The sequence below is a fragment of the Meriones unguiculatus genome (assembly GCF_030254825.1).
Source record: "Meriones unguiculatus strain TT.TT164.6M chromosome X unlocalized genomic scaffold, Bangor_MerUng_6.1 ChrX_unordered_Scaffold_30, whole genome shotgun sequence".
Classification (NCBI taxonomy): Eukaryota; Metazoa; Chordata; class Mammalia; order Rodentia; family Muridae; genus Meriones; species Meriones unguiculatus.
The window spans coordinates 12,276,693-12,302,085 of NW_026843706.1; the positions used below are offsets into that span (position 1 = coordinate 12,276,693).

General features: G+C 47.6%; 1 protein-coding gene across 5 annotated transcripts in view; it reads right to left on the reverse strand.

Moving 5' to 3' along the window:
- The window catches only part of Znf185 (zinc finger protein 185 with LIM domain), a 51,178-nt gene extending 38,947 nt beyond the window's left edge, over positions 1-12,231 (reverse strand). For 3 of the 5 annotated variants that reach the window (XM_021628078.2, XM_021628079.2, XM_021628075.2), the window contains exons 1-4: positions 12,103-12,231; positions 917-994; positions 630-753; positions 232-297 (exon numbers count right to left, since the gene is read on the reverse strand). In XM_021628078.2, the coding sequence (XP_021483753.1) occupies positions 232-297; positions 630-753; positions 917-950 (224 nt within the window). In that variant the 5' untranslated portion in view covers positions 951-994; positions 12,103-12,231. Of the gene's footprint in view, positions 1-231; positions 298-629; positions 754-916; positions 995-2,328; positions 2,410-11,263; positions 11,497-12,102 lie in introns of those variants that run through there. The other 2 variants (XM_021628076.2, XM_060376663.1) reach the window with 2 other exon arrangements.
- Positions 12,232-25,393: the final 13,162 nt, after the last annotated feature.

Here is a 25,393-nt window from a genome sequence, read left to right on the forward strand (position 1 = left end):
ATAATGCAGCCACTTCTGATGAAATCTGATAGACTAGGATCAGAAGGAAGGAGAGGAGGACCTCCTCTATCAGTGGACTTGGGGAGGGGCATGTGTGAAGAAGAGGGAGGGAGGGAGGGAACGAGAGTGGATGAGGGAGGGGCTTATGGGGGGATACAAAGTGAATAAAGTGTAATTAATAAAAAAAAATCTGCCAAAAAAAGAAAGAGTCATGTAGGTACCATCTCTTACCTGCCATCGGATACCTCTCCAACCGATGAGCAGGACATGGCACGGTTTTGACCTGAAGGCTGCTCTCTGCAGAAAGACAGGCCCTGAAGACAGTGGTTCCCATGTTCCTCCCCACCTGTTACCCTGTGGCTCCAAAGCTGTCCTGCTGTGCACCAGTGCTGTACCTCACCTTCCCTTTTCCCAACCCACTTTACAGTTATGTGACTATACATGCCTCTCAACACCTAGGATTGTGACATTTGTGGCTGTGTTCAGCTTCCACATCCCCTGCCTGGCCAGTGGCCACACAGCCTGACCTAGCTTTAAATGGTGGGATGTCCGCAGCATCCCCAGGAAGGGTTGAGTCCCATGCCCACACTGTTGCTGCCTTCCCTCCTGGCCTTGCCTTCTGGACTTACATGGTATGGTCCTCTGAATCTTCGTGCTTGGTGATCCAGCTCTTGTCACCCTTCAGTATAGCTCGCACTTTCATCTGTTTTAGGACATTATTGCGCTCCTCTTCGCCGGGTGGTAAGGGCTTCCCTGGCAGGGGCAAGGCTAAGAGCCTTAAATGGGGAACTCTAGGCCCTAGTCCCAGGGTCCTTGCCAGCCCTCCCATTCTGAGGTCATCCTTTAGCTGGGCAGTGTTCATGGTCCTCTAGGGGTTTGCTGGGGATAATTCAGGCAGACACAGTACCAGGCTCACCTTTTCCATTACTTCCTAATGCTGCAATACTCATGATGAGTATCTTTCAGTTCAGTTACTGGTGAATTCAGTGGGCTCCTGGCGACAAAGACAAACACAGATTTGCAGATGCGTGAGATGCATTTTGGGTCACCACTAGAGTTTGAATGTAGTTTTTCCCCTAAAGGTTCTTGTTTGGAAGCTTGGTCCCCATATGGCAATACCAAGAGGTAGTGGGAGGTTTAAAAAGCAATGTTTGGGGGACAGGAAATGGCTCAGTTAGTGCTGAGCATGGTAACACCACCTTATACTCCTAGCACTGGGAAGGCAAAGATAGGAGAGGATGCCTGAGGGTTGCTGGCCAGCCCATCTGGCCAGATTGGTGAATGCTAGGTTTACTAAGCGACCCTATCTCATAAAATAAAGACAGCTGATATTGACCTCTGATTTCCACATATGCATATGAACATGTACACACATGTAATCCATACTCACCCTCTTCACTCACACATCCGTACTCATATTCACCTCCATCCCCTCACACAAAGTAAGGCTGGATGGAAGGTAAGTGTATCATTGGGAGAAATCTTGTATGATGGAATTAATGTCTTGAGCAAAACTGGTTCGTTCTCCTGAGTGTTTGTCACACACACACACACAAAAAAAAAACAAAACAACAACAACAAAAAAAAAACAAGCCTGGCCCAGCTCTGGTTTCTCCCTGGCTTCCCATTTCACCATATAAGTTCTCTCCTACAAGCACAGATTCTCCTGCCTGCCACAGAGATACCACCAGCCATGAGATCCTCACCTGAATCAAGTCGATGCTACAAACACACCCTTGAGTCTCCAGAACTGAATATCTTTCCTCTATAAAGCACCTAGCCTCAGGTACTACATCATAATAACAGAAAAAGTGAGCTCATAGAGGTGTGATCATGCAGATTACCCTTCAGGTGGCAGAGGTGATAAGAGTCAGTGGAGTTCAGAATGTATGAGAGAGGGCAGCGAATGAGCACACATTCCACTGCTGAGTGCCACACCTACCTGAATACCATGGCTGCGCACTTGTGGAATATGAAACTTGTGGGCAGTCAAGAAGTGTGTGTTCTAGCCAGTTATTAAGGGCAGAGCACAGAGTGCAAACAAAAAGACTCTGGGGAAGAGATGTGGTGGAAAGGAAGCTCCAGCAGTGTCATGGAGTCTAGTATGGAGCTGAGCCAACACTGTGTAGTTGAAAGCGTAGGATTGAAGCACAACTTGGGCAAAACACCTCCCATGGCAAGCAGATGGCTTGGAGGCAGGACAAGGACTCAGGGAGCCAGCTGCTTTAGGACTGGACCATCTTTCTTACACCTTAGTCACCGTCAAACCTTGGGCAAACCAGTTTATCTCTCCTGCTGCCTCAGTAAGATGAGAGTGAAATTATCTACCTTTCTGGACTGCTGTAACATCGGGAAACATCATTGGGCAGCAGGACATAAGCCAAGTTGTGGTGATTTTCAATCTGTTTGCTGGAGGAAAGACAGTGTTCTCTAATCAGTACAGGAAAAAGTGGGTATTCGGCAGCCCTATGTGAGAGGTTGGCTCTGCATCCTGTTTCCTCAGAGGGACCCAGTGCTAAGGAGTGGACTCAGCATCAGATGAGAATCTGGTCAAGGCCAGTGGGTTCCTTGTACTCTGTTCTCCTTCTTTACCCCTTCTCTGGCTTGCAGAGAGGCCAAAGAGGGTTGGGCATAGGGCCTTCACGGCACCATGAGGGCTATTCATCTGCTCTACAGGCTGAGAGACTCGATGTTGAGGAAGAAGAAAGGCCTGGCCTGTGGGATTGGATGTTGCTCTTAATAACCACAGTTGATCCTTTGGACCTAAGGAGAGCCTGGGAGGTTCAGAGGTGTGGACATGACAGAAACGTCTTCCTCCCTGGCGTCTGCCACCCTGTGGGTCCTTCCAGGGCTAGGCTCTGACTAGCTCAGTAATGGTGCCAGCTGGAAGGACCTGAATGTGTTTCCATGGAAGTTAGGGGCACACTAAAAGGGAAAGGGAGAAGGCCAGGACCAAACTAAATTAGCCATGTCAGCAAGAGCCTGCTTTCCCATAAACTGTACCACATGATCAGTCCAGGCAGGCTGAACCTTCTACGTGCCAAGAACGGCACCTCATCGTGGCATCGAAGCTGACACATCAGAGTTCAGTTGATCTTCTGATTTCATTAACTCAATTGTCTACATCCTAGCAGCATGCAGAGTGACCCCATGAACCAGAATGCACATGTACCCTCAGTGCCTGTAGGCAGACCAGACCACCAAAGCCTGAGCCTCCCCAGTCCCTGGAATTTTTGATGCTACCGTATGTGAAAACCTTGGATAGTCCCTCACCTCTTTGCTGAAAGCAAATGTCCACTTACTGGTCAAATCTTACTACGCTATTTTTCCCATCTTAATGTATTTTCTGTAAGGCACCTTAAGACCTTAAGACCTTTTAAGTCCACCTTAAAACTAGTGGACTGTAGCCACTGGTTTCCACATAGGAACTTGGTAAGCAGGTGAAGATTATCCCCACTCATAGCAGCCACATTCATGCTAGGCCCTGTACTAAACCTAGAGTTGGGCAGCGTCCCCTTGATAGATCCAATGGCCATGTTGTCTAGAAGTTTCCTAACATTTCAGAACCAAATAAGTCACTTCTCACATTAAGACAGACTCAGCCATGTGCAAAATGCCAGATGCAGGAGGACACTGGCAACTCCCCCAGGCAAAGGAGCAGGATGTGTGCCAGAAAAGGACGGGGCTGGGACTTCTGCGTCAGCTGCTTTCCCTCTAAACCCAATTCCCTTCTCAATAAGGCAGTAAACCTGAAAGGGCCTGGGAATGTAGCTCAGTTGGATCTGGACTTGAGCATCCCCACTGTCCCGGGGTTCCATCCTCACCACCACCACATAACTCGGTATGTAGTAAATTTCCATACTCCCCTGTATAGAATAGGTGAGGTGGAGGCAAGAGTATAAGAAGTGCATGATCATCCTTGGCTACACAGCAAGTTCAAGTTCAGCCTGGGTCATTTGAGTTCTTCTATGGAGAAACAATAAAGAAAAAGATCACTGCTGAATCAGACTGAAGACTAGGGCAGCTCACTGGAAGAGCCAAGTCAAGAGATGAACAATTTTCTCCCAGTCTTAGAAACAACAGGGAAGCACAGGTAGATGTGTGAGACTCGAGTACTAACACTGGCCTAGTGGGATTACAGGCCTGTGAGTGCTGCTGGATGAGGTACCGAAAGGGAAGGGGGGTCTGAAGTGACAATTCCCCTTGCTGAAGGGAGGAGACTTTAGACTGGGGCCAGCTGCACAACCCCTCAGCCTAGCCTAGCCTCGCTGCTGAAATTACCAGTGTGTTTCTCCTGAAGCCCATCTGATGCAAACTGCTGAGCTGGGTCACGGGTTAAGAGCACTGGTCTTGGACCTTCGTTTGTTTCCCATTACCCACGTGGAAGGGAGGCTCATAATTGCCAGTAACTACAGCTTCAGGGGATCTGTTGCCCTCTTTTGGCTTCCAAGGGCAAACATACACCAGTGACCAACACACAAAAGTACACACACACACACACACACAAATTCAGAAAGACTTCAAGAAAGTACAGACATACAGAAGTCCCTGCACATTTCTATTCACCCACGTCTAGCTCCTTCCCCATGTATGACCTTCTCTTTTTCTGGGTACTTGGGTCACTTGGTCCCATCACACCAGACATCCAGACTGGCCCAGTCCAAGAGCAGACAGTTTTACACCTCTATTCCTTTTCCCTAAGCAACTTCTCACATGACTGTGACTGCTAACTCACTGAGCTCAGGTCTCCCTATCTGTGAAGTAGAGCAGAGAAAGTGAGGCTTCTCCCAGGGCACCCTCAAGTTACACCATGTGCCCCATCTGGAATTTTCCACTCCGTGGGCTTGCTGGTGGATGTTTTCACCTCCCAAATGGCCCACAAAGGTACATTTCTAGTCAGAGGGCCTTTTCTACCCTACTTTAATGGAGGAATGCTTTATGGCTCTTTGGAAACTGCCAAATAATTCTTCTTGGGGCTTGGCCTGTGCCAGCAGGGAACAGGTAGCTTAACTGAGATCTTCCATGGGAGTGTCTTTATGATGTCTCCATGAAGCCCCACTACATGGAGCCCTACATCACAATACCTCTTGCTAACTGCATGTAAAGTTCTTACTTGGATGTGTCTCTTGGGGCAGGTTAGGCTGAGAAGGGCAAAGAGAAACTAGAAGGAAGAATACTGGCCTGCCTGGGGGAGGGAGATCGAGACAGTCCTTCAGGTGGTCTCCTTACTGCTGTGGCTTCTCAAGGCTGCCAATCAACCTCTGGGAAAGAAACCCCTGGCCTGATTGGACAGAGAGAAACGAGAAGCCAATGAGGGGGCTGTAAAGAGTCTGCTTCCATAACTACTATAGGCCTGGTTTCGTCCAAGGCCATTACACTGGAGTGAAAGGAGAGCATGAGAGCTGCTGCACACAGAGATTCCCTAGATTACCACATGCCTGATGCAGTCAGCAGACAGTGACACAATGTGAGAAAGTATGAAAACAGGAGCAACGGCAGGAGCAACCTTTTGCTCCACAAGGCCTTGTTCTGCCTCTAAAACAAAGAGAAAGTTTACACCTCCAATACCATTCACATAAACCCCCCAATTATACACCACACACACACACACATACACACACACACACACACACACACACGTACCACAGACATACATACACAGAGCACTCACATACACTCCTCTCCACACACATGATTACCTGTGGGAGGCACCTCACACAAAAGATCTCACTTCCCCCTCCTCTCTGGCTCAGGGAAACAGCCCAGTCCCTCTTGGTCATATTGTACTAAACGCAGTGGAAGAGGAAACCAGGGGAGAAAAAGAAAGATGTTCAGGTGGTCCATCCGAGGAGCTAGCCTCCTTCTGACCAAGCCTAGGCTCCTCGATGCTCTGCTCTAGAGTTGGGAATCCCAGGGGAAATGGGCTTGTGGCTGTGGTATCCCTTGGGAGCCACCCCATCCTGGGACCCTCACTCTAGTCCTGCTGCTGTTCTCATATGTACCTACCCCATGAGGAAGAGCCCCTTTCTTCCTGGGCAGCTTGCAGAGACCTGGAAAGGATACTGGGAAGAGATAGGATGAACTTACCCAGTTAGGGGCTGGACCCTGGTACTTTGCTCAGGCAAAGGCTTGGATGAGAGAAAAGAGCAGAATGGTTGCCTTTTCCACATCTGGGTAGAAGGGAGATATATGGGCTCTGAAATTGTCCCAAGGTTGGTGCTAGATGCCAAGTAGAGATTAACTGAGAATGAGAAAAAAGCAAAGCCTCTAGCGTTATTTAGTGTTATTTTCTTTTTGTCTGTTTCTTGGTTTGTTTATTTATTTGGCTGGCCTTGAACTCACTATGTAGCAAAGGATGATGATTAGCTTCTGTCCATGTGCCCCTATTTCCCAAGTGCTGGGAATATGATTGTGCACCACTACACTTGCTCTATGTAGTCCCTAGGTAGCTCCTTGGCCAGAGTCCTTCCAACCCTCCCTTCTTGCCCAATCCAACTTGTGTCAACAGATGCAAGGATGGCCTTAGGGAAGCCCTGTTCTCAAAATGCACCTGAGTCCTTGTATCTGGTTTTCCTGTGGGGAAAGTAGAGGCTTCAGAGCCTTATAACCCTGGGAGCCCAAAAAGTACTTGCTGCTTTGGATGGGTGGTGGAGAGCCAGCATGGTTGTGAAAATCTCGGCTGTGGTGGTCTCCCTCTAGAAGCTACACGTGGAAGTGCAATGATGACCAGGTACACTGGGTTTGCCAGGTTGGAAAAGGCTCTAAGCCTAGGTCACTGCCAGGAGTACAAAGGCTGAGAAATGCTAAAAGTCAAGAAACACGACTTCTACCCCCACCCACATTCAGAATACTTAACTGTGCTAGTCCAATCCTTTTTCAAAGAATGCACTTGGCCCACAAAGTTTGGACCCGGGCTGACCTAAGCTAGTAGTCAAGCTGCCAACTCAATTCTTTAGGCCAGAAGCACTGGAATGATGACATGTTCCATCATTGGGAAGCAGACTCCCGAGGCCAGATTTTGTAACCCTGGACATTCTAGAGTCTCAGCAGATGGGCTGCTTTCCACCTGTAAGGAGCTAGAAGAGACACTACTGTCGCTGGTCCAGGAGGTGTTGAGATCTAGAGATGGCAGTGGGAGCGGAATTTCAAGTGATTTAGAGACCTTGGACAGAGTTGGCTCTGCCAGAGCAAAGATTGAGCAGCAGCAGCTGGCTCCCATCTGAGTTCCTGGGTCTGCTCTTCAGTGTACAGATCCCAGGAATTGAAGGCTGGGCCCCTCTGGCAGGAGTCTGTGACCTGTCTGCAATGCTCTAATCCCTGGGGCTCCCGCCTGCAGGCCAACAAGGCAGCAGGAAGGAGTCATACTCCTGGGGCAGAAAAGGAGTTGGAAGAGATTTGGATTGCAGAGGAAAAAATGTAATATGGACAAAGCAAGCATGGGGGGGGGTACTTGCAAATGTGCTTTACAGGTAAATGACTTCTGCATGAAAGTCTGGAATTTCACCTCCAGCCATCCCATCCCCAAACCCCAGATTCTTGGCTTCTCTGCTAGAGGAATCCTGGGAGGAAGATGTCTGAGGCAGACCAGGTCCTTCTCAATTGGGGTAGGGAGTTGAAACCCAAAGGTGGAAGGGGTACTCTTAGCTTTCTACCATTCCCAAGACCCTAGAATCCCCTGGCTCTCCTGTACCCATTCTCTGGCTCTCAGAGGAATGGATTCAAACAACTGTTGAAGAAACTAGGCCATTTCTGGAGTGCCTTGGCTACAGGACCCCTGAGAGCTTCTGGAAAGAGCTCTTACAGATGCCTCTGGGATATGCAGAGGCTATCTTGGTGAGGCCAGCCTGCTGAGGATAGTGGAAAACATCTTGCTCGCAACAAGACTTTGGTTTCAATTCCTCATATTTGCATCATTACTATTGTTATCTCTACAGCTACACCCCAAGAAAAGACCCAGAGGAACTCACAGAACTTCCTCCACAGTCCTAGCCACATCTACCCTCTCACACATCCACATCATGACAGTTATTTCTGCGACCTAAGATCTAAGGTCTCAAGCCATCCCTAGTCACTTAGAGATGCTGTCTACATCTGCAGATGGTTAGTATGTCATGAGGTCAAAAGGGGCTGGAGATCCTGGAACCCACCACTCCAACATGATCTCCTGCCCAATCCTTCATGAATATCCCAAGCCCTCACAGCTGCCACCTGTTCAGCATTTGTCAGAGCACAAGGGGTGACTGGAACTCATCCACACTTGCTCCTAACTTTGGTCAAAACTGCTTTTGTCCTTCTTGTAAGTGATCCTCTACTGAGGATGAAAAGAACTGCTCAGCAGCCCTTCTCGGACCCCAAGATGTTTCTCTCTTCAGCCTTCTCCCCTCCAGGTCCTCTATGCTCTCTCTTGTATTTTCCTGTCCAGCTCAAATCCAAACACCCCTTCATTCAACCCTTGCTTCTATAGCAACCCCCATTTTGGGATAAGAATATGGAAGCCAAGAGAGAAGAATGCATTTGCCAAAGGTCAAACTTTCCTTTCTGCAACAAGCACCTACCAGCAGAGGGTGGGTGCTGAGAGAGACAGAAGTCAGAGGAAGAGAGAAAGGCCCTGTGGGCCCTGCCGGAGTGCTGGATTTCCCAAGGAGGTGCCGTTGGATCAGGTCCTATGTTATGAAAGAATGAGTAGGAGCTGATTGCGCATGGGCAGAAATGGTGAAGCAAGTTCTGCTTTTTGTTTTTTGTGATGTTTTTCCCCCTTCTTTGTAGGCTAAACCAGGCAGTGCCTGATGTCAGCATTTTCAACAGGGATCTCTATTTGTGTGACAGGAATCCTGATGCCTCCTTTCTCCATAGCAAACCCTCTGCCACATCAAGCTCTCTGGGGAAGCAACTTAGTCATCAGAAAGTGGTATTCTGAGTCAACTATCACAGGCCTCAGCCTGAGGGGACTGAACCTCATGCTTGAGGCGTGCCCACAGTTGGATCCAAAGACAGGGACCACCAACAGCCACTATGCAGTGTGGGCTTGCTGACCATGGGCCCCAGAGGCCAAGTCTTCTCTGAATGCAAGGTGTGTCTCCACAAATCTGAAGCCCCCACCCTGAGTCCACTAGCAGTAACCTTAAGGCAGCTGTGCAAGAAGAGGGGCTACAAATCAGGCATTAACAAGTAGGTAGAGAACTGCCCTTCTTCTCTTCTACCTACTCTCAAAATTCCCAGCTCTCTCTCAAGACAGGAAGTGAGCACTGCTCATAGGAAAAGAGCAGGCTGTGTTTCTGAAAGCAGCCTCTCGGCTTCTGCAGCAGACAAATTCTCCAAGGACATCTGCTTACGCTGCAGATCTCTTCCAGTCTCCTCAGCCCTGACTTTAAGTCTGCACATCAGCCCTGGGGAACGACATGGACAGGGCCTCTTGGCCTTACGTTTTTTTCAGCCTCTTACCTGCCCAGACCCCCCTCCCTCTTTCCTGTCCACACCCTCTTACTTTGGTCATTCTAGCAGGGAATATGATCTGAAAAGACCTGCCAAATGTTTTCACGTGGACCCAGGAGAAGGTGAAGGGGATCCGGTCGGTGTCTCAGTTTCCCTTTGGGAAGAACTGACACCAGCTAATACCAGTACCAGGGCAGTGTTCTAGGGGACTGACAGCAGATCAGGGAGAGGAACTCTCCAAAATATTGCCCGGAGCAGGGTGTATGCTCAGTGAGGGCAGTGTCTTTACAGTACCATGGGTAGGGGATAGGCCCAGAGATCACATTGTGTTCAGAACCCAGATCAGCAACCATCCTCTTGGACAAAACTGAGCATGTCACCCAACGTCTTACTTCCTTGATTTCCTCCCTTTTATTCAAGCATCTAGGTACAAGGAGAGTGTTTAACTGAGGATGAGTCTTTCTTCCTCTAAGGTCATGGGTGCAAGAGGTGAGGTAGGGCCTAGTTTGGGAGCAAGAAGCCAGACAAGTGGGAACCCAAGTCCACTCCCAACCATGGGTGCCCAAAGTCTGGAGTGCAACATGAGAAGTTTCTCCAATCACCAGAGCCCTAGAAAGCAGCCTCTCCTTCCTCCCTCCTCCCAGAAATAATCTTGTCCCGTGTCACCAATGAAGCTTGACTCAGGGCTCAGCAAACAGAGGGCAAATTTTGTGTTATGTATGACCAGGAATGATATAGGCCACGGTTTGGAGCATCATCTCTACCACTCTTGATCAGTCACATGTGAGAAAGGAGGCTGCAGTGAGAAAAGAGAAGGGCAGGCTTCTGGCTTCCAGAATGCATCAAGCCAGAATTGGGGGTGTTTTCTTGGTATGCAACTGAAGACAGTTCAAGGATCAGGTGCCAGTACCTACCTCAGCCAGTTCCTGAGCGCTGGGAAACCAGAGTCTCTGCCCTACCAAGTCTTATAAGGGTTTAAAGGCCTCTGGGAACTCAAAGCACTTTGAGGAAGAGCTATGCTAGGTTCTAGTCACTCCTAGGACCTCTACCCTCACGTTGGAAGGGTTTTGTCGTGAAAGTACACTATCACTCCTGTTATGATTCAGATGCCAGCTCCTTCCAGTCCCCCAAGAGACTTCTTTGCATGATGTGGGGCTGATTTCTCTCCTATCCCTCTTGACCTGGAGGCTGCTGAACTTTCATCCAAAGTCTTCCACCTCCAAGGAGCCTTCCTAATCTTTCCAGCTAGGGTTGCATCCCTGATGCAGGTTTAGGGAGCCCACGATGCTTTTATGACTCTCAAAGCTGCAGCACCCTCTGTGGTCATGAACCACATTTTGTCACTGACTCATGAGTGTCCAAGCATGCGAATAAACAGATTTTGAGCACCTGCTGTATGCCTGGCCTTGACCTAGGTACCCTCTATCCGTTCCACCCCACTGAGTGCAGGGCCCCAGCTGGGAATAGATGGGATCAGGACAGTGTGAAGGTGCTATTCCTCCCAACCTTATAGTGAGTGGGCTGAGGTGAACAGCACATATTCCAAAGTCCTCCTGCAAACTGTACCTGGTGTGTGCGCCTGTGCCCTGGAGACTTGTTGGCACCCAAGCTGGCACTGTTTGTTCAGATGAGCCAGTTAAGGCCATGGTAAGATAAGCACTTCCTAAGCCTCCTGCTGCAACTCTCCAGTTCAGAGATTCAGAGCCCCTCACCACTATTCAGGCTTATCAGCATGTGGAAACCTGCTTCCTGCCCCAGTCTAAGCACCATGACCAGAAATCCAAAGAGCCATGAGAGCAAGACAAGACCAAGAGCAGCTGTCCCCACCTACCTGCCTTAACGTCAAGACTCAATACAAATGGCTTGTGGAGAACACAACTCCCAACAAATGTCCCGGGCTTCACAGCCTTGGAGGGGAAGATGGGCCTGGTAGGCTTCTCCCTGTGATGAGTGGAGCTGCTAAGTGCCACAGCTTGAAGGATGTAGCAGAGCAGAGAGGAGGGACTGAGTTTTCAGCCTTTCTCAGAGGCCAAGTATCACTATGCAGTTCCAAAGAGGACAAAGCTCTTGGCTCCTCCTGTCCCTGCACAAACAATCCAGTCACAGAGCATGCTCACAGCAGATCCGGCTGATAACACAGCAGTGACACTTGATTCGGCGCTTTCTGTCTAAGTATGAGCAGTTCCCTTCTGAGCCCTGAGGTCGCCCCTTGCCCAGCACATGTCTATCACAAAACACCATCAAGTCCCTTTGCCCTGAGCTCCAGGACAGTGAGGAGATTCTTGGAGTAAGCATGCCTCTGTATCTCAGTTTCTTCATCTACAAAATGGGCACATTTTACTGAGGATGTGGGATTCTGTGATTCTTGCAACACGCCAACTCGAGGCTCACCCTGCCCCCTCCCAGCTGGCAGTCTACCAACAATCGGACTCATCCACAAATGATTAGGACAGAGGGACTTGGTCAGCCAGGGAGCCACTTGTCTTTGTTGGTCACTCTAACCACGCCTGCCTCTCTGTTTCTTCCCTGGCGGTGCAAAGCAGAAAACTGTGGGAACTGTCTCCCTGCGGAGCGAGTTTTGGTAGGAAAACCAAGGCCCTGGCTAAACTGGGTGCCCCTTGCTGTCTCCCAGTGGGCCGTGTCCTTCCAACGGTGACTAGACATCCCTACCTGGTACAGGCGCTTGGTCTGTGGGACAGGAGGACTTGGTGTGCAGGTTCCCTCTGGTGGGTAGCCCTACTAGAGCTGTTGGTAGGAGCAGGGCGCAGCAGCAACAGCACAGGGAAGCCAGGAGGTACAGACTGGGCTCCGCCTGAGAACAAACAGGTTTTCTCTGCCTGCAGGGAGCCTCGCCCCTCCCCTTGGCCGGCCCCTTTCCTCTGCCCTCTCTTGGGGTAGGTAGATGTGCCTGGCACATTCCACACATTCTCCCGCCAGTGTCCTGGGTCCTCCCACTGCTTCCCTGCTCATCCCCAAGGAGTTGCTGGAGAAATCAAGGCTGGGGCTCCCCTTGCCTGGCTCAGAGCTCACTCCACAAAGTTTTGCAGCCATGGAAAACTTCCAGGCTAATTCCTCTGGGCTCCCAGCCCTGGAGCCGTGAGGCCTCCACCACGTGAAGGGCCCCCGCATCCTAGTTGCGTCCTGCCTGCGCCTGGCCTGGCGAGAGAGCCAAAGACTTCCACAGATGCTGGCGGGTGGGTCAGTTCTGGCTAGAACTACTGTGCCTAGATCCATTTTACAGATGGAGATCCCAGACAGGGGCGGGGAAAGGACCGGGGGTAGGGTGGGTTGGGGTGGTGGTGGTGGTGGTGGCTGAGATCATGCCAGAAGTCAGGGAGAAGAGGAAAAAAAGTGATCAAGAAGCTTCTGTCTGGCGCCTGGGAAAAGTTGCTCCTTGGAAGCCCATTTTTGGAGAGGGCAGTGCAAAGCATAGAAATCAGGACTGCCTGTCAGGCCAGACCCACATTCAGTTTGGTAAGTGACATACAGTCACACTTTTTGAATACTTAGTGCGTACAAGGAACTGGGTAGGAGGATATAGGGGTTGTGGAACTTAACAGAATATCCAGAAAAGGCTCCTAACCCTATCTGTGAGGTCAGGGAAGGCCTTCCAGAAGAGGAGACAGTTAAGTTCAAGCAATAGCTGGTCAGTATGATAGGCTCAATAAAGAAATAAAAGGGGGGAGGGTGGTGGCAATAAGTCCCATTTGCTTGAGTGTCACCAGTTTTATATTAGATCTGCCCACTGCTATACCTGCCTGTCACTCATCCTTCCCACTCAGTCATCATACAGTAAGCAGCTTCACTGGGTGAATATGAGCACATGCTACCTGCTTAGAGCTCCTTCCTCCAGCATCCTCTTGCTGGGATGGAAGCAGATGTCTTCAGAAAGCCTAATGGTTCATTATGGTCAACCTCTCTGTGCAAAGACCAGCTGCCCCACCACTGCATTGTGCTCACCCCGACTTCCCCAGTCTTCTGAGTACATCACAGGCCTTCACACTCAGAACGTTTTTCCTGTATCCTCTTCAACGCCCTTCCTGCTAGTGAACTCAGTCCTCCTTCAGACTTCATCCAACCATTCCTCAATCCTCTCCAGCCAGCTACCTAGTCACTTTGGCCATTCCTTCTTTGCATTCACTCTTCTAGTTCCCTCAGAAGCCAGTGAGTGACTCTGTTCTCAATGGTGAGCTCTGGGAGGCTGGCACTCCCTTTCTGATTATCTCTGGGTCACAGAGATCAGCCCGGAGTATCTGGGGAGTTTGTAGAAGGAAGGGATGGAAGGAAGACTGCAACTCTGAAAAGAAGTTTCTTTTCTTTGTATGGTTTATCACACAGAAAGGAAGTGCTGTGTGTTCTGGGAGAGTGGTCAATCTTTGTATCCTGCCAACAGGTGTTTTCCTCCTTCCAACTGAGTTGGTTCCAGGCCAGTGGCCAGCATGCTTCTTCCCTTTCCCCCACCTTGCATTTGGCTTGGCATTTTAGCTCCCAAACATATTAACCTAGGATGGATCACACATCCTTTTTGGACTTAGCCTGAAAGGAGGCAGAATGTAAAGCCCAACGTGACATCTCATGGGTAGCAGTGAGTAAGGCAGCAGCACTTGTCGCCCTCTAGAAAAATAGAAAGCTCTGCCCCTGAGCCTTGAATCAGGATGGGGCAGCTGAGGAGCATGAGTAAGAGTGGTGTCCGATAGCATAGCAGGCCACTGAGGGCTGCTCAGGACCTCCAGTTCTTTCCTTGTCCAAAGTGACTCAGGCCCTGCCCAGTGACAGATCCCTCATGGCAGCTCTAGCCAAAGAGACCAGCCTTCAACTCCTCCCTCCTAGCCAGGCTGCCAGGCCCTGGAGAGGATCTTGCCTGCAAACGGGTTTGACTTGAATGGTAGGTGCTGTGCCCTGCCCTGTCCTGCCCACCTGCTCAGTGCCCCAACAGAATCTTCCAATGATGTTTTCCACCCCCACCCTCTTCCAGGGCCACCTCTGGTCACCTTATCCAGGCACCATTTGGGGGAAGAGGAGCTATGCAGCCCACGATGGACTCAGATTCACAATAATCCTCATGCCTCAGCCTCCCAAGTGCTAGGATTCATTTAGATAAACCAAGTGCTGTCATATGACCAAACCCCTATGCTTGGGATGACATCTCTCTCTCTGGGGACCTTGGGTAAAGTCTTACCCATTTTCAGCTGTCAAGTTGTTATCTCCATGAGCCTTTCTTTGGATTTTGCTCACGTTCAAGCCCAAGGTTCTGGTGGTTACTAGCTGCCTCTCAGACTCTGCTGTACCTGTGTCTGGCCTGCGGCTGGCCCTGTCCTTCTTTTCTATTACTGTGCCTCAGCCCCTGGCTGAGCCCTGAGAATGGCCAAGAAGCTTCCCCTTTTCAGAGTCACAATTTTCCCCTCCATCTTTTCCTTCTGGCTCAGGCATTCTTCCAGCTTGGGTGGCAGTGCCCTAGGGGACTAGGCAGCAGCCCCCAGGAATGTCATCAACAAGGCATTGCTCTGAAAGCACAGAGCAAGTTCTAAGTGTGGAAGGCTCCAGGAGCAGGCTGGACTACCAGGAAAGGTAGGTAGTGTTCCTATTCACTGGGGGCCAGAGCTCAGAGGCAGGTAACCAAAACAGTTTCTCTGACAGGTCAGACTGGAGTCAAGAGATGGGCCAGAGGACAAGTGGCTATGTGAGAGATGGTGAAGCAGGATTACTAAACTCTCCAGGGTGGCTCCTTGCTATCTGCAAGGCTGGAAGCAGAGCTCCTAATTAGCTGAAGCATTCCCAGGCTTGGAAGGGAATATCAGGTGGCATCCAGAACGCTGTCAGGACTCAGAGGTGGCCCAGGCAGAATTCCTACACCAGAGAACACCAGAGACAAATGCCCTGAAGCCTGCAGTTGCACACATGGAGAAAGGGAAACAGGTAGAGGGACTGGACCTAAGGATCACACAGTTAGTCTAGTACAGATCTCCGGAGGCTCTGGATTGCATGTATGTACAACTGGTAGAATCTGGGGAGCTCAAATTTGTGAATAGGGAGTGTCAGGTTCCTGCTTGTACCCTAGTCCCTGCTTCCCCTCCTTCTCTGGTCCTGCCCTGCTGTCTCATCCTGCTAAGCTCTTCAACCAGTTTATACTTGCTGAGTGACTCTGCTGACTCTCAGCAGGGTGTGTCCCCTGGGGCTAGGGGTCCCTAAGCTAGGCAGAACCACGCCCAGGAATGGACCTGTGGAGCCCTGAGCCTATGGAACCTCTGTGTTTGTAATCACCTCACCTGCTAGGAGTTAGCCCAAAATCTCAGCATTGGGGTGAATTTCTCACCTACAATATTTTGTCTTCCCTACAATTCCAGTAGTTTACACTCTCCACTATGAGGTTGTGCCTTGACTCCACTTGCACACACACACACTTACTTATCAAGAGCTCCCACTACACTGCCATCTCCACCAGAATGCAAGCTCCCATCTTGCGTCAGAAGCAAAGTAGTCTCTTTCTGAAGAGCAGCTTCTATGCCCAGAAATTGTTTGCTCCACAGGCTGCAACCTTCCTGGACATCTTGAACTTATCTTCCAGTTAGAGGGCTAAGAGGTCATGCACCTCCTGAGAAGGGCCACTTTCAAAGGTCTTCCAGCCCTGTCCTTGGAGCTGTGCTGTCTTGAATACCCAGGACACACTCTACCAGCAGTCTCTGTCTGCATCACGTGATACCCCAGAACAGACTGCCTTTTCTCTCTGGCTCTGAAGCAGCCCTAGGCCAGGCCTCCAGAGCACGAGTGCACAAGCTGAGCCAAGGCCTTGCTGGCAGATAATCCCCATATGCTCTGAAGAATGGCTTTTTGCTGCTTTAAGAATCATCCACAGTTTGGAAAAAAAGAATGTTCTAATTGGAAAACCTCCCCGCCAGGGTTTTCCGGAGTTTTAGTACAGTTGGCCGGCAAGGAGGCTCCTGGGATGAGGAGAAAGAAAAGCCATGAGGAGGAGACAGTGGGCTCCTTGCCCAGTGCCCCCTCATCTCCTGAGCTAGCTCAGCCATTGCTGGTCAGCATGTAGCCCCTGTTGAGGGCTTGGGCTTGTCAGCCCTGGGAGTCCAGAGGCTGTCTGGCTTTAGCCTGAAGCTTCTTCCTGGGGTGCATCCCAAACCAGCTCCCAGGGGCCCTGCTGTTGCCCCAGAAGTATTCCAGGCTCTTGGGACCCTCTCATGGGACTGATGTCCATCTGTCACTGTAAACCAGGGCCTGGAAGAGGAAAGGTGTAGAAGCTGCATTGTGGTTAGAAATGGGAAAGCATAGTCAACTCTGGAGTCTGTGGGGTTCATGTCTCTAATGGGCTCTGTATCTGGAGGCCTGACAGCCTGGACTTGAACTTTTGAACAGCTCCATCTGTTGAAGGAAGCACAGAAAGGGGTACCTTGGACTCTGGTCCTGCTAAGCCTTGCCTGGTAAGCCACTGGCTGACAGAGCTATTCGAGGCGCTTTCAAGTGGATCTGCAGTTTTGTTGAGCTCTGTCCTTAGACTTGTAGAGCACAACCTGGGTAGGGGATGTGCAGCACACCCTGAAGCCACAGTGCACCCTTTTCACCCAGGAGAGGGCAGGTCACTGTGGCTCACTTCTTACAGACTGCATACTGATCTTTCTCAGAAACCTCCCTGGATGCCTAGCTGCCTTGCTTTCCTCGAGGGAAGCAACCTTTAGGAAAATAGAAGGGAGACATGCAGGATTTTGCGCCTTGTCCATCTGAGCAGGATCATTACTCCCCCTGCCCCCACTTTCTATTGGAGATGAGCATCTTTCTTCTTCTTTCCCAAGTTTCTGGAGCTAGATTTCTAGTTCCTACATAGAAAATCAGGCTCAGGTCAAAGTCAAAGTCATGGCTCTCATTATAAAGTATCAGACAGACCTGGCTGGGGGATGCTCTTGCCTCTGTTCATGGCATGTAGCTTTAGTAACCTGTATCTGTGGATCATGAACTGACCATATAGCTCTACGATGATATTATGTCGCCCATTCTTCTCTCTTTCTCTTGTCCCATTCCATCCCTAGGGGTCTGCAACTATGTAACCTAAAACCAGGATATATCTCTAGAGCTGTACTGGCTAAGATAGACATGAACGACCATTGGAGTGGGGAGGGTGTCCAGGGGATCCTTGGCCAGACAGGAGTCCTGGGTTGGGAGGACTAGAAGAGCACAAGTACATATGAATGGTCCTTTCTAAATAGCTGCATCTGTCCTGCAAGGAACTGTAGCTTGGACTCAGGGACCCTGCTATTAAAATTTAAGTGTGTCACAGTGAGATATTGTTGGACATTTTGTTTCTCTGTCATCTTGGCCACATTTCAAATGCTCAGCCACCCCATGGGATTGGTGGCTACTGTGTGGATGCTGCACCCATCATTACACAAAGGTCCACGGTAGCTCACTTCCCTTTGAGGGATTTCTCTCTACTTCATTCCTCACTGAAGCTTGTTAGCAATGGTCCCCTGAAGCTCTTTCCAGAAGCCTCCTTCATTCACCTTTCTTAAGATGGGTTAGTCTGTTCTTGAGTGAAAACTTAGGTCTACTGTCCTTTGAAGCAGGTGGGGGAAATGACTACAGAGCAACAGCAGTAGAGTAGGCTAGTAAATATATGACATCAGTCACTCCTATTTGGGGACTAGCCATCCCCAACCTGCAGGCTCCCATTTTCCCCACCTTTATGTCTCCAAAGACTCAGTGAAGTCCACTTCAGATACCTGGCATAGTGTCTGGAATTCAAGAATCCTTAATACAGGCCTCCATTTTTACCAGACCCTTATCTTTCTAGGGGTTTGTTTAGTTGCTACTGAGACAAATATCCATCAAGCTTTGCAGAACTCCAAGCCTGATTTTGCTTTCCATTCGTTAGCCCTTTCCTTTCATTGTTTGTCTTCCAATTCAACTATGTCCACAGTTCATCCCTTCAGCAGCACTGTCCTGTAACACCCTAAACTTTCCCTGTCACCTCGACGTTTATAACAGCCTCAAATCTGCACAAACTGAAATGATTTTGAGACATTTGTTCCAAGTCAATGAACAGAGCTGGTAAAAGTCATACAATCTTTCACAAAGACTTTCTTAACTTTATCTATCTATCTATCTATCTATCTATCTATCTATCCATCCATCTATCTGTCTGTCTGTCCCTGTCTGTCTATCTATCTACCTATTGAGACAGGGTCTCACTATGTAGCTGTGGCTGGTCTGGTACTTGCTTCATAGACCCACCTTAGCTTCCAGAGTATTAGAAATAAAGATATAAGTCACTATGCTTGGCCATTTTATCTTTTTGAAACAAGATTTATAACTAAACTCAGGGCATGCTGGTTCAGTTATAGTAGCTGGCCACTGAGTCCCACAACACTCCTGTCTCCACCACCCTGTTGCTGGGATTACAGGTGTAGCCTGAGGCACCTGGATTTTTTTTTCTTAAGAGAGGTCATGGAGTTGAGCTCAGGTACTCATGCTTATATGGCAAACAGTTTACTGACACAGCCTCCTCTTTATGTTCATAACTATCTTCTTTCCTTTTGTGTCAAGCAATGTCGTGTCACAAGCAATGCAGTTCACTGGTAGAATGCCCACTTAGCATGTGCAAGGCCTTGAGCTCAATCACTAGCACTTCAAAAGAAGTGGCCATCTTCTCTGGAACATTCCCCATCAACATTATTGTGATTATTATTAGTATTATCATTATTGTTATTATTATTCCCCATTGCCACCTCTAATTACTGCTCCATTTCTATTCCTGAAGGTGTTTTCTAGAGCCATTGTCTCTACTTCTCCCATTCTCTCACAATTTTTCAATCCTACCATTTGCTAAAATCAATCTTGTCATTAATTTATATTGTCAAACTCACAGTTCACACCCTTCCCTTACTTCACAGGTAAAATTGACTGTTCCTTCCTTCTAGAAATACTTGCTTTGTGTGGCATCTGTGACACCCCACTTATCAAGAGATATGAAAGTTAGGTGCACAATCTCTGGAACCAGATTATCTTGGTACAATTCCTGCATGTGCAAATTAGCCAAGTGATTTGCCCTGTCTGTGTTTCAGTTTCCTTTCTGGACACCTAAAGCAAGAATACCATCACCTGCCTTCATGGGAAAGTGTAGAAGTTTTATAAAGTACAGCACATGCATTCCATTTTGAATACAGCTTGTTACTTGGCAGTGCTCAATGAATGTTTCCAGGTATAAATTTTGCTAATTGAATTCACCATGTGGATGTTTAAGGGTCAACTAAAATTAAACATTTTCAAAAAAATTCTAGTCCCTGCATTCTAAGCCCTTGTTTTGTAACAGACTTTCACACCACACAAAGACACAGAGGCACACACACACAGACAGCTAGACAGCCAGACAGACAGCTAGAGATACACATGCAACCACAGAGAGACAGACAGAAAGAGAAGCAACCACGCACTCTTACTCATCCCAGATAGGGAACCTACCACAGATCAAAACATGGGTATTACCCAAGTTCAACTTAGTAAACCAATGAGTTTTGTTGGGGTTGCTTACAGGAGTGTGGGTGAGAGATTACTTACAGGAGCAGAAATTCTTCAAAAATAGCTGCATCACCAAACACACCCCAGCATGGATGACAAGAAAAACTAGCAACCTGGAGCACTCTGCAGAGTCTGCAGGGAGCTCAACAGGTTGGAGAGTGTCCTTTTCAAGTGACTTAGTTGGTCTAAACCTCTTCCAGGCAGCTCAGCTGGTTTCAGCTTCTTTGGGCAGCTGGTCTGGTCTCAGTCTTCTTTGTAGCGTGGTGTGGCTGAGAGTAGGTCTCAGCAGTCTTTATTATTTACTCTCAGGAGGAAAGAAGGGAGCCTAGTGAATCTCTTCAGTTTTAGGGACCTGATGGAGCTATTTTGAGTTGCTTACCTTCTGTCTTAAGGAGCTTTGAGCTTCTCTGAGAGATGGAATATTTTAGTCTCAGAATAAACTTATCTAAACGGCCCTTCAAAGCAAACTTCTCCTCCTGACTTCATCATCAGAATGGCTCTGCCACATCCAAACAGTCAGCAAGTCCTAACTGAAGCTCTACATTCCTGAGCACTTCCTACCCACAGCCAGTGCCATCTCCGTCCCAGTCTATAGTGGTGCCCTCACTCACCTGGTCTCTGCTCTCTTGGCTGCTGCTGTCAATCCTGTGTCCACACATCTCAAAGCAGCCAAAGGGGTTTATCCCTGTGCTCTCTATTCAAGCTGGCAACAGGGCATCTGATGCAAGCTACAAGCCCAGCCTCTTCAGATCCACCTTGAGTTCATACTGATTTCTGCTTGCTCCCATCCAAGACTCACCCTGTCTCCAGGCTTTGACCAAGCTTTGACTGGTCTCCCTCACCTACCTTACTACCACTCTCGATTTTCAAGGCAAGGTGATTGCTTCTAACAGGAAGTCGTTCTTAACCACTAAGACCCAGGACAAGGTCTCTTCCATCTGCTTTGTCACAGTACTTACTACCTGTCATGGTCATTGTCTCTCGCCTCCATTCTTCCTGAATGCAGGGTAGATCCTTCACATCTTCCCTGTCCCGAGTGAGCCCTTGCCACTGTGCCTGAGTCAGTATGCAGGAAATATCCGGCAAATACTTGAAGGAAGGCAGGAAGGAATAAAAATCCATTTCAAATGCAGTGTATGACGAAGGTAATATTTCAAATCATTGTATTAAAATCACTATTATCTAAGAAAGCAAAATGGAACTACAAGTTGTGTTTCCCACTTCACGCTGCATATGAACATAAACTCCAGATAGCTCAAAAATTTAATGTAAAAGTGAAACCATAAAAGCACCAGAAGAAATCCTGGGGTGGGAACAGCCTTTCTATGTAAATCAGAAACCATAAAAGAAAACATGGAGAAATAAAAAACCTCTGTACAGCAAAACCCACCATAACAGTCATTACAGAAATAACGACATTTCTTTGGTCTATGTGACAGCTTGCACTCTCATCTTCTTAAAATTAACACAACAGGAAAATGGGTCAGTAAAGAAATCAGACAAAAACAACAACAACAACAACAATAGAGAACTCATCAGTTGTCAATTAATACATGTTGGAATGCAATGGAATATGGCTATTTCTACTTCTGCCTGAGGTACAAAGAATTAAAAAAGAAACCTGTAAAACATAGGCTATCTGTGGTAAGAGAAAGTGGGTTCACGTGTGTTCCAGGAGGCCTAGGATTGGGAATATAGATCAGTGCTGACTTCTGCCTTCAAAGTGTTCTGGGTAACAAATGGTGACTCCCTTTCATCCAGGAGTACTAACAGGTACAGATTCCCTTTACTGTGTGATATCTGATAGGCCCATTTGCATGTTACATAAAACATAAGGTATATAAACATGTATCCATGTCAGTGCCCCTGTCCTGGTGCTCAGACATGACCTGTCCTAGGTAAGATGAAAGGCCACCTTATAGGATGTGTATCCCATCTCCTGCCACATACATCCTTCCTCCGGGGTTAGCAATTAGTCCCTCCGAACCGGGCCATTCTGACAGTGTTCTCGAATTCTCTCTATAGGAAGCCAGCTTTCAGTTGATCCCCGTCTCTTCAGAGAGCATCTACATTTCCTGCTTCTGGCTCTTCTCTTTTCCTTCTTTTTCTCATTTCTGTTACTACATGAAAATGTCTCTTGTCAAGGCCAGAAATCTGTTGTGTTGCTAAATCCAACGGTTATTTTTAAAGTTCATATTTCACTGGGCACCACTGTCATTTGAGACCAGCCACCAGTATTCCCTGTAGTCCCTTCTCAGCTCTTCCTGTCTCTGTAGGCCACACCCTCTTAATTTTGGAGGGACCCAGGGCTCAGTCCTTGGAACTCTTATCTACTATACTAATTTCTATGGTGACTTCAATTCACCTTGTACCTTTAAAGACTACTTAGATCATGATGGATTCTAAATTTTGAATTCTAGTCCCTTACTCAATCCCATTCTGTGATCTCAGTATCTCCATCTGCATATTTCTTAGGTGTCAATGAAAAAAGACAACTCCACCCACATCAACCAGAATGCTCAGACATTCTTGTTAAATATGATGTCGTACCAAACCTGTTTGACCTGACAATAGAACACTAATTTTCCTTCCTCAGTAGCTCTAGTGTTTTAAATCCTTGCTAACACTTGATGCTGCCAGATGTGTTATGTTTGTCAGTACAGTGGATACAAGATGCTAACTTGCTGTGTTCAATATTATTTTAAAGGTTCCCAAATTTAGAAATTCAGATGTTTATTCTTAGTTTGCATCATTATCATAGTAAGGAAAATGAAGTACAAGTATGCTCACTACAATACTGTTCACTGGTATTTTTAAAGTCTTGTTTGTGCTGGGCATTGTAGTAGAAGCCTGTAATCCCAGCATTCAGGAGGCAAAGGCAGAAGGATCAGGAGGAGCTCAAGGCCATCAGGATGTTGGGTCACAGGAGACTGTGTTTCAAAACAAACAAACAAAACAGTCAGTAGTAGCAAAACCCACCAAGTTTTAATCAATAGGCACAAAATACCTCACAGCAATAACATAAGGGTTTATTTGACTTATGGTTTGAAAGGATAACAATCCATCATAGCAGGAATGTAAAACAGAGGTGCTGAGCCCACGGTGCTGGGAACTGTGCCAGTGGCTCTTCACATGTTGTAGACCAGGAAAGTAGAGAGCACAGGGCTGGAGCCAATGTGAGTGTACTCTTCAAAACCCGTACTTAACGATATACTTCTTTCAAGTAGGCCCCATGTTCCAAAGATACCACAACCTCCCCCAAACAAAACCACCAGGTGGGGACCAAGAGTTCGAGGACATGAGCTCATCGGCAACATTTCACATTCAAAATCACAACAATTTCCCAAATTTACAACAGGGTACTCTGGTTGATCAAGGTGATGATTTTAGATTTCATGCAAGACCCAGGAAATCATACATTATATTGCTAAATGGAAGAGGAAAATTGTGGCTTGCATGAAAATAAGGCACATTGCTGCATAATAAGGCATGATGATGCATGCTTTTAATCCTCAAGAGGCAGAGGCAAATGAAACTCTATGGGTTCAAAGCCAGACTGGTATGCATAGCCTTATGATATATAGTGAGACTGTCTCAAAACAAACAAACAAACAAAAAACAAAACAAGATCAAAGAAAAGATACTTGATTGCACAGTGTGATTTGCTTTCTATAACACAGAAAAGATACCTAAAACCTTGCTATGGTCTATAAGCTGGAACTTGAGTCACTTTATTTAGTCCCATGTTCCATTTTCTATGTTTCATTACTTAAAGGATTTATTTGTTTTTATTTTATATGTATGGGATTTTGACCTGCACACGTTTGTGTATCACATGTGTGAAGTGCACATGGAATACCGAAGAGGGCACCAGATTCCCAACAACTGGGGTTATATGGGAATATATGGTTATGTGGGTTCTAGAAATAAAAACCTGGGTCCTCTGGAAGAACAACCACTGCTCTTAACTGCTGAGCCATCTGTCCATCCCCTTCCATTAAAAAAAATCATTCCTGTAATGCCAGTCGGAGGTAAAGGCAGGACAATTGGAGCTGAAGGTCATCCTCAGCTACTGATACAGTTCAACAACAGCCTGGCCTGAAGTATATGAAATCTTGACTCAAAAAACAAACCATAGCAAACCAAACACAAACAGAGACACCTCCATATGTATTACTGGCCAAAGATGCCTGTATCCCGAAATCATACAGGATAGAGCAATTGCTCTTGGCTTCCCAGTGGGAACTAGATGGTAAGAACCTATTGCTTAAGGAACCACCCACTTTGGTTGTAGGACATGTAGAAATCAAGTTGAAACTGATTTGGAACCTTCTTTCCTAGCTAGCTTTCATGGTGCCAAGATGTTCTGTGCAGGCTTCTTGGGAAGAATACTTATCAGTGATTTCACTCAGCTGTGGATCCTGCATGCTCACCTGCCAGGCAATACATGACTGCTCGTTCAATGGTGGCATGACTGGTTGGAGGGTAATCACTTTCTGATTACATCTGAGGCCTTATATATAGTAGGTAATACATATAAAACTCATCAAAAGACTATAGCCGGGGAAGTCATATGCCCTAGGAAGCAATGTACTATTGATGCTTTGCTAATTGGACATGTAGCCAAATTGCATTCTAAGTGTTCATGGTTTACCCATAGACTAATGCTGGGCAGAGAAGTATCTGTTTGTAGTGGTTGGTGGTTTTTGCAGAGATTAAGACTGGTCAAAGTGCTGAGAATAAGTGACATTTGAGTGCTCAGCCCTTAAGAGTATATCTGTATCACCCCTTCCAGGGTTTTGTGCATGCCAGGTAACTCTGTGGAAACAGGGACAGAGAGAATACAAAAGACTAGAAACACAGAGAAGTGTGGTGCAATGCTTTCTTCTGAATGCCTGGTACTTACAAGAGCGAGGACCTGGGTTTGAATTCCTAGAACCCTTGAAAAAGCAGGGCATGGTTGTGCCTGTAACTTCAGCATTGGGAAGTACAGAAAGGCAGATTCAGGAAGCTCCAGCTAGCCTAGCTGAAACAGTGAACTTCTGGTTCAGAGAGAGACCTCATCAAAAGGGAAAAAGGCAGAGAGAGCAAAAGAAGTCACTCAAGGTGTTCCTCTATCGTCCCCATACATCTGCGTGGGCTTATGACCCTGAACAGTCATGTGTTAGAGCATGATTTCTATATGTTCCACAACCAAAGTGATCCTAATGAGTCTCAGTGATTTCAAAAAGAAGACACAAAGGTCGGAGGGAATAGTTGGGAAGAAGGGGTCATCAGGAGCAGGAGGGGATGAGGGGTTAATGGGATGAGTATGATCGCAATACATCCTGTGTGTGTTTGCATATGCAAGTGCACATTCCTATGCAATTGCCAAAAATGATGCTAACTGAGTCTTCTTTAGAAAAAGCAATTTTCAAAAATCGTTTTACTGTATCTCATATTT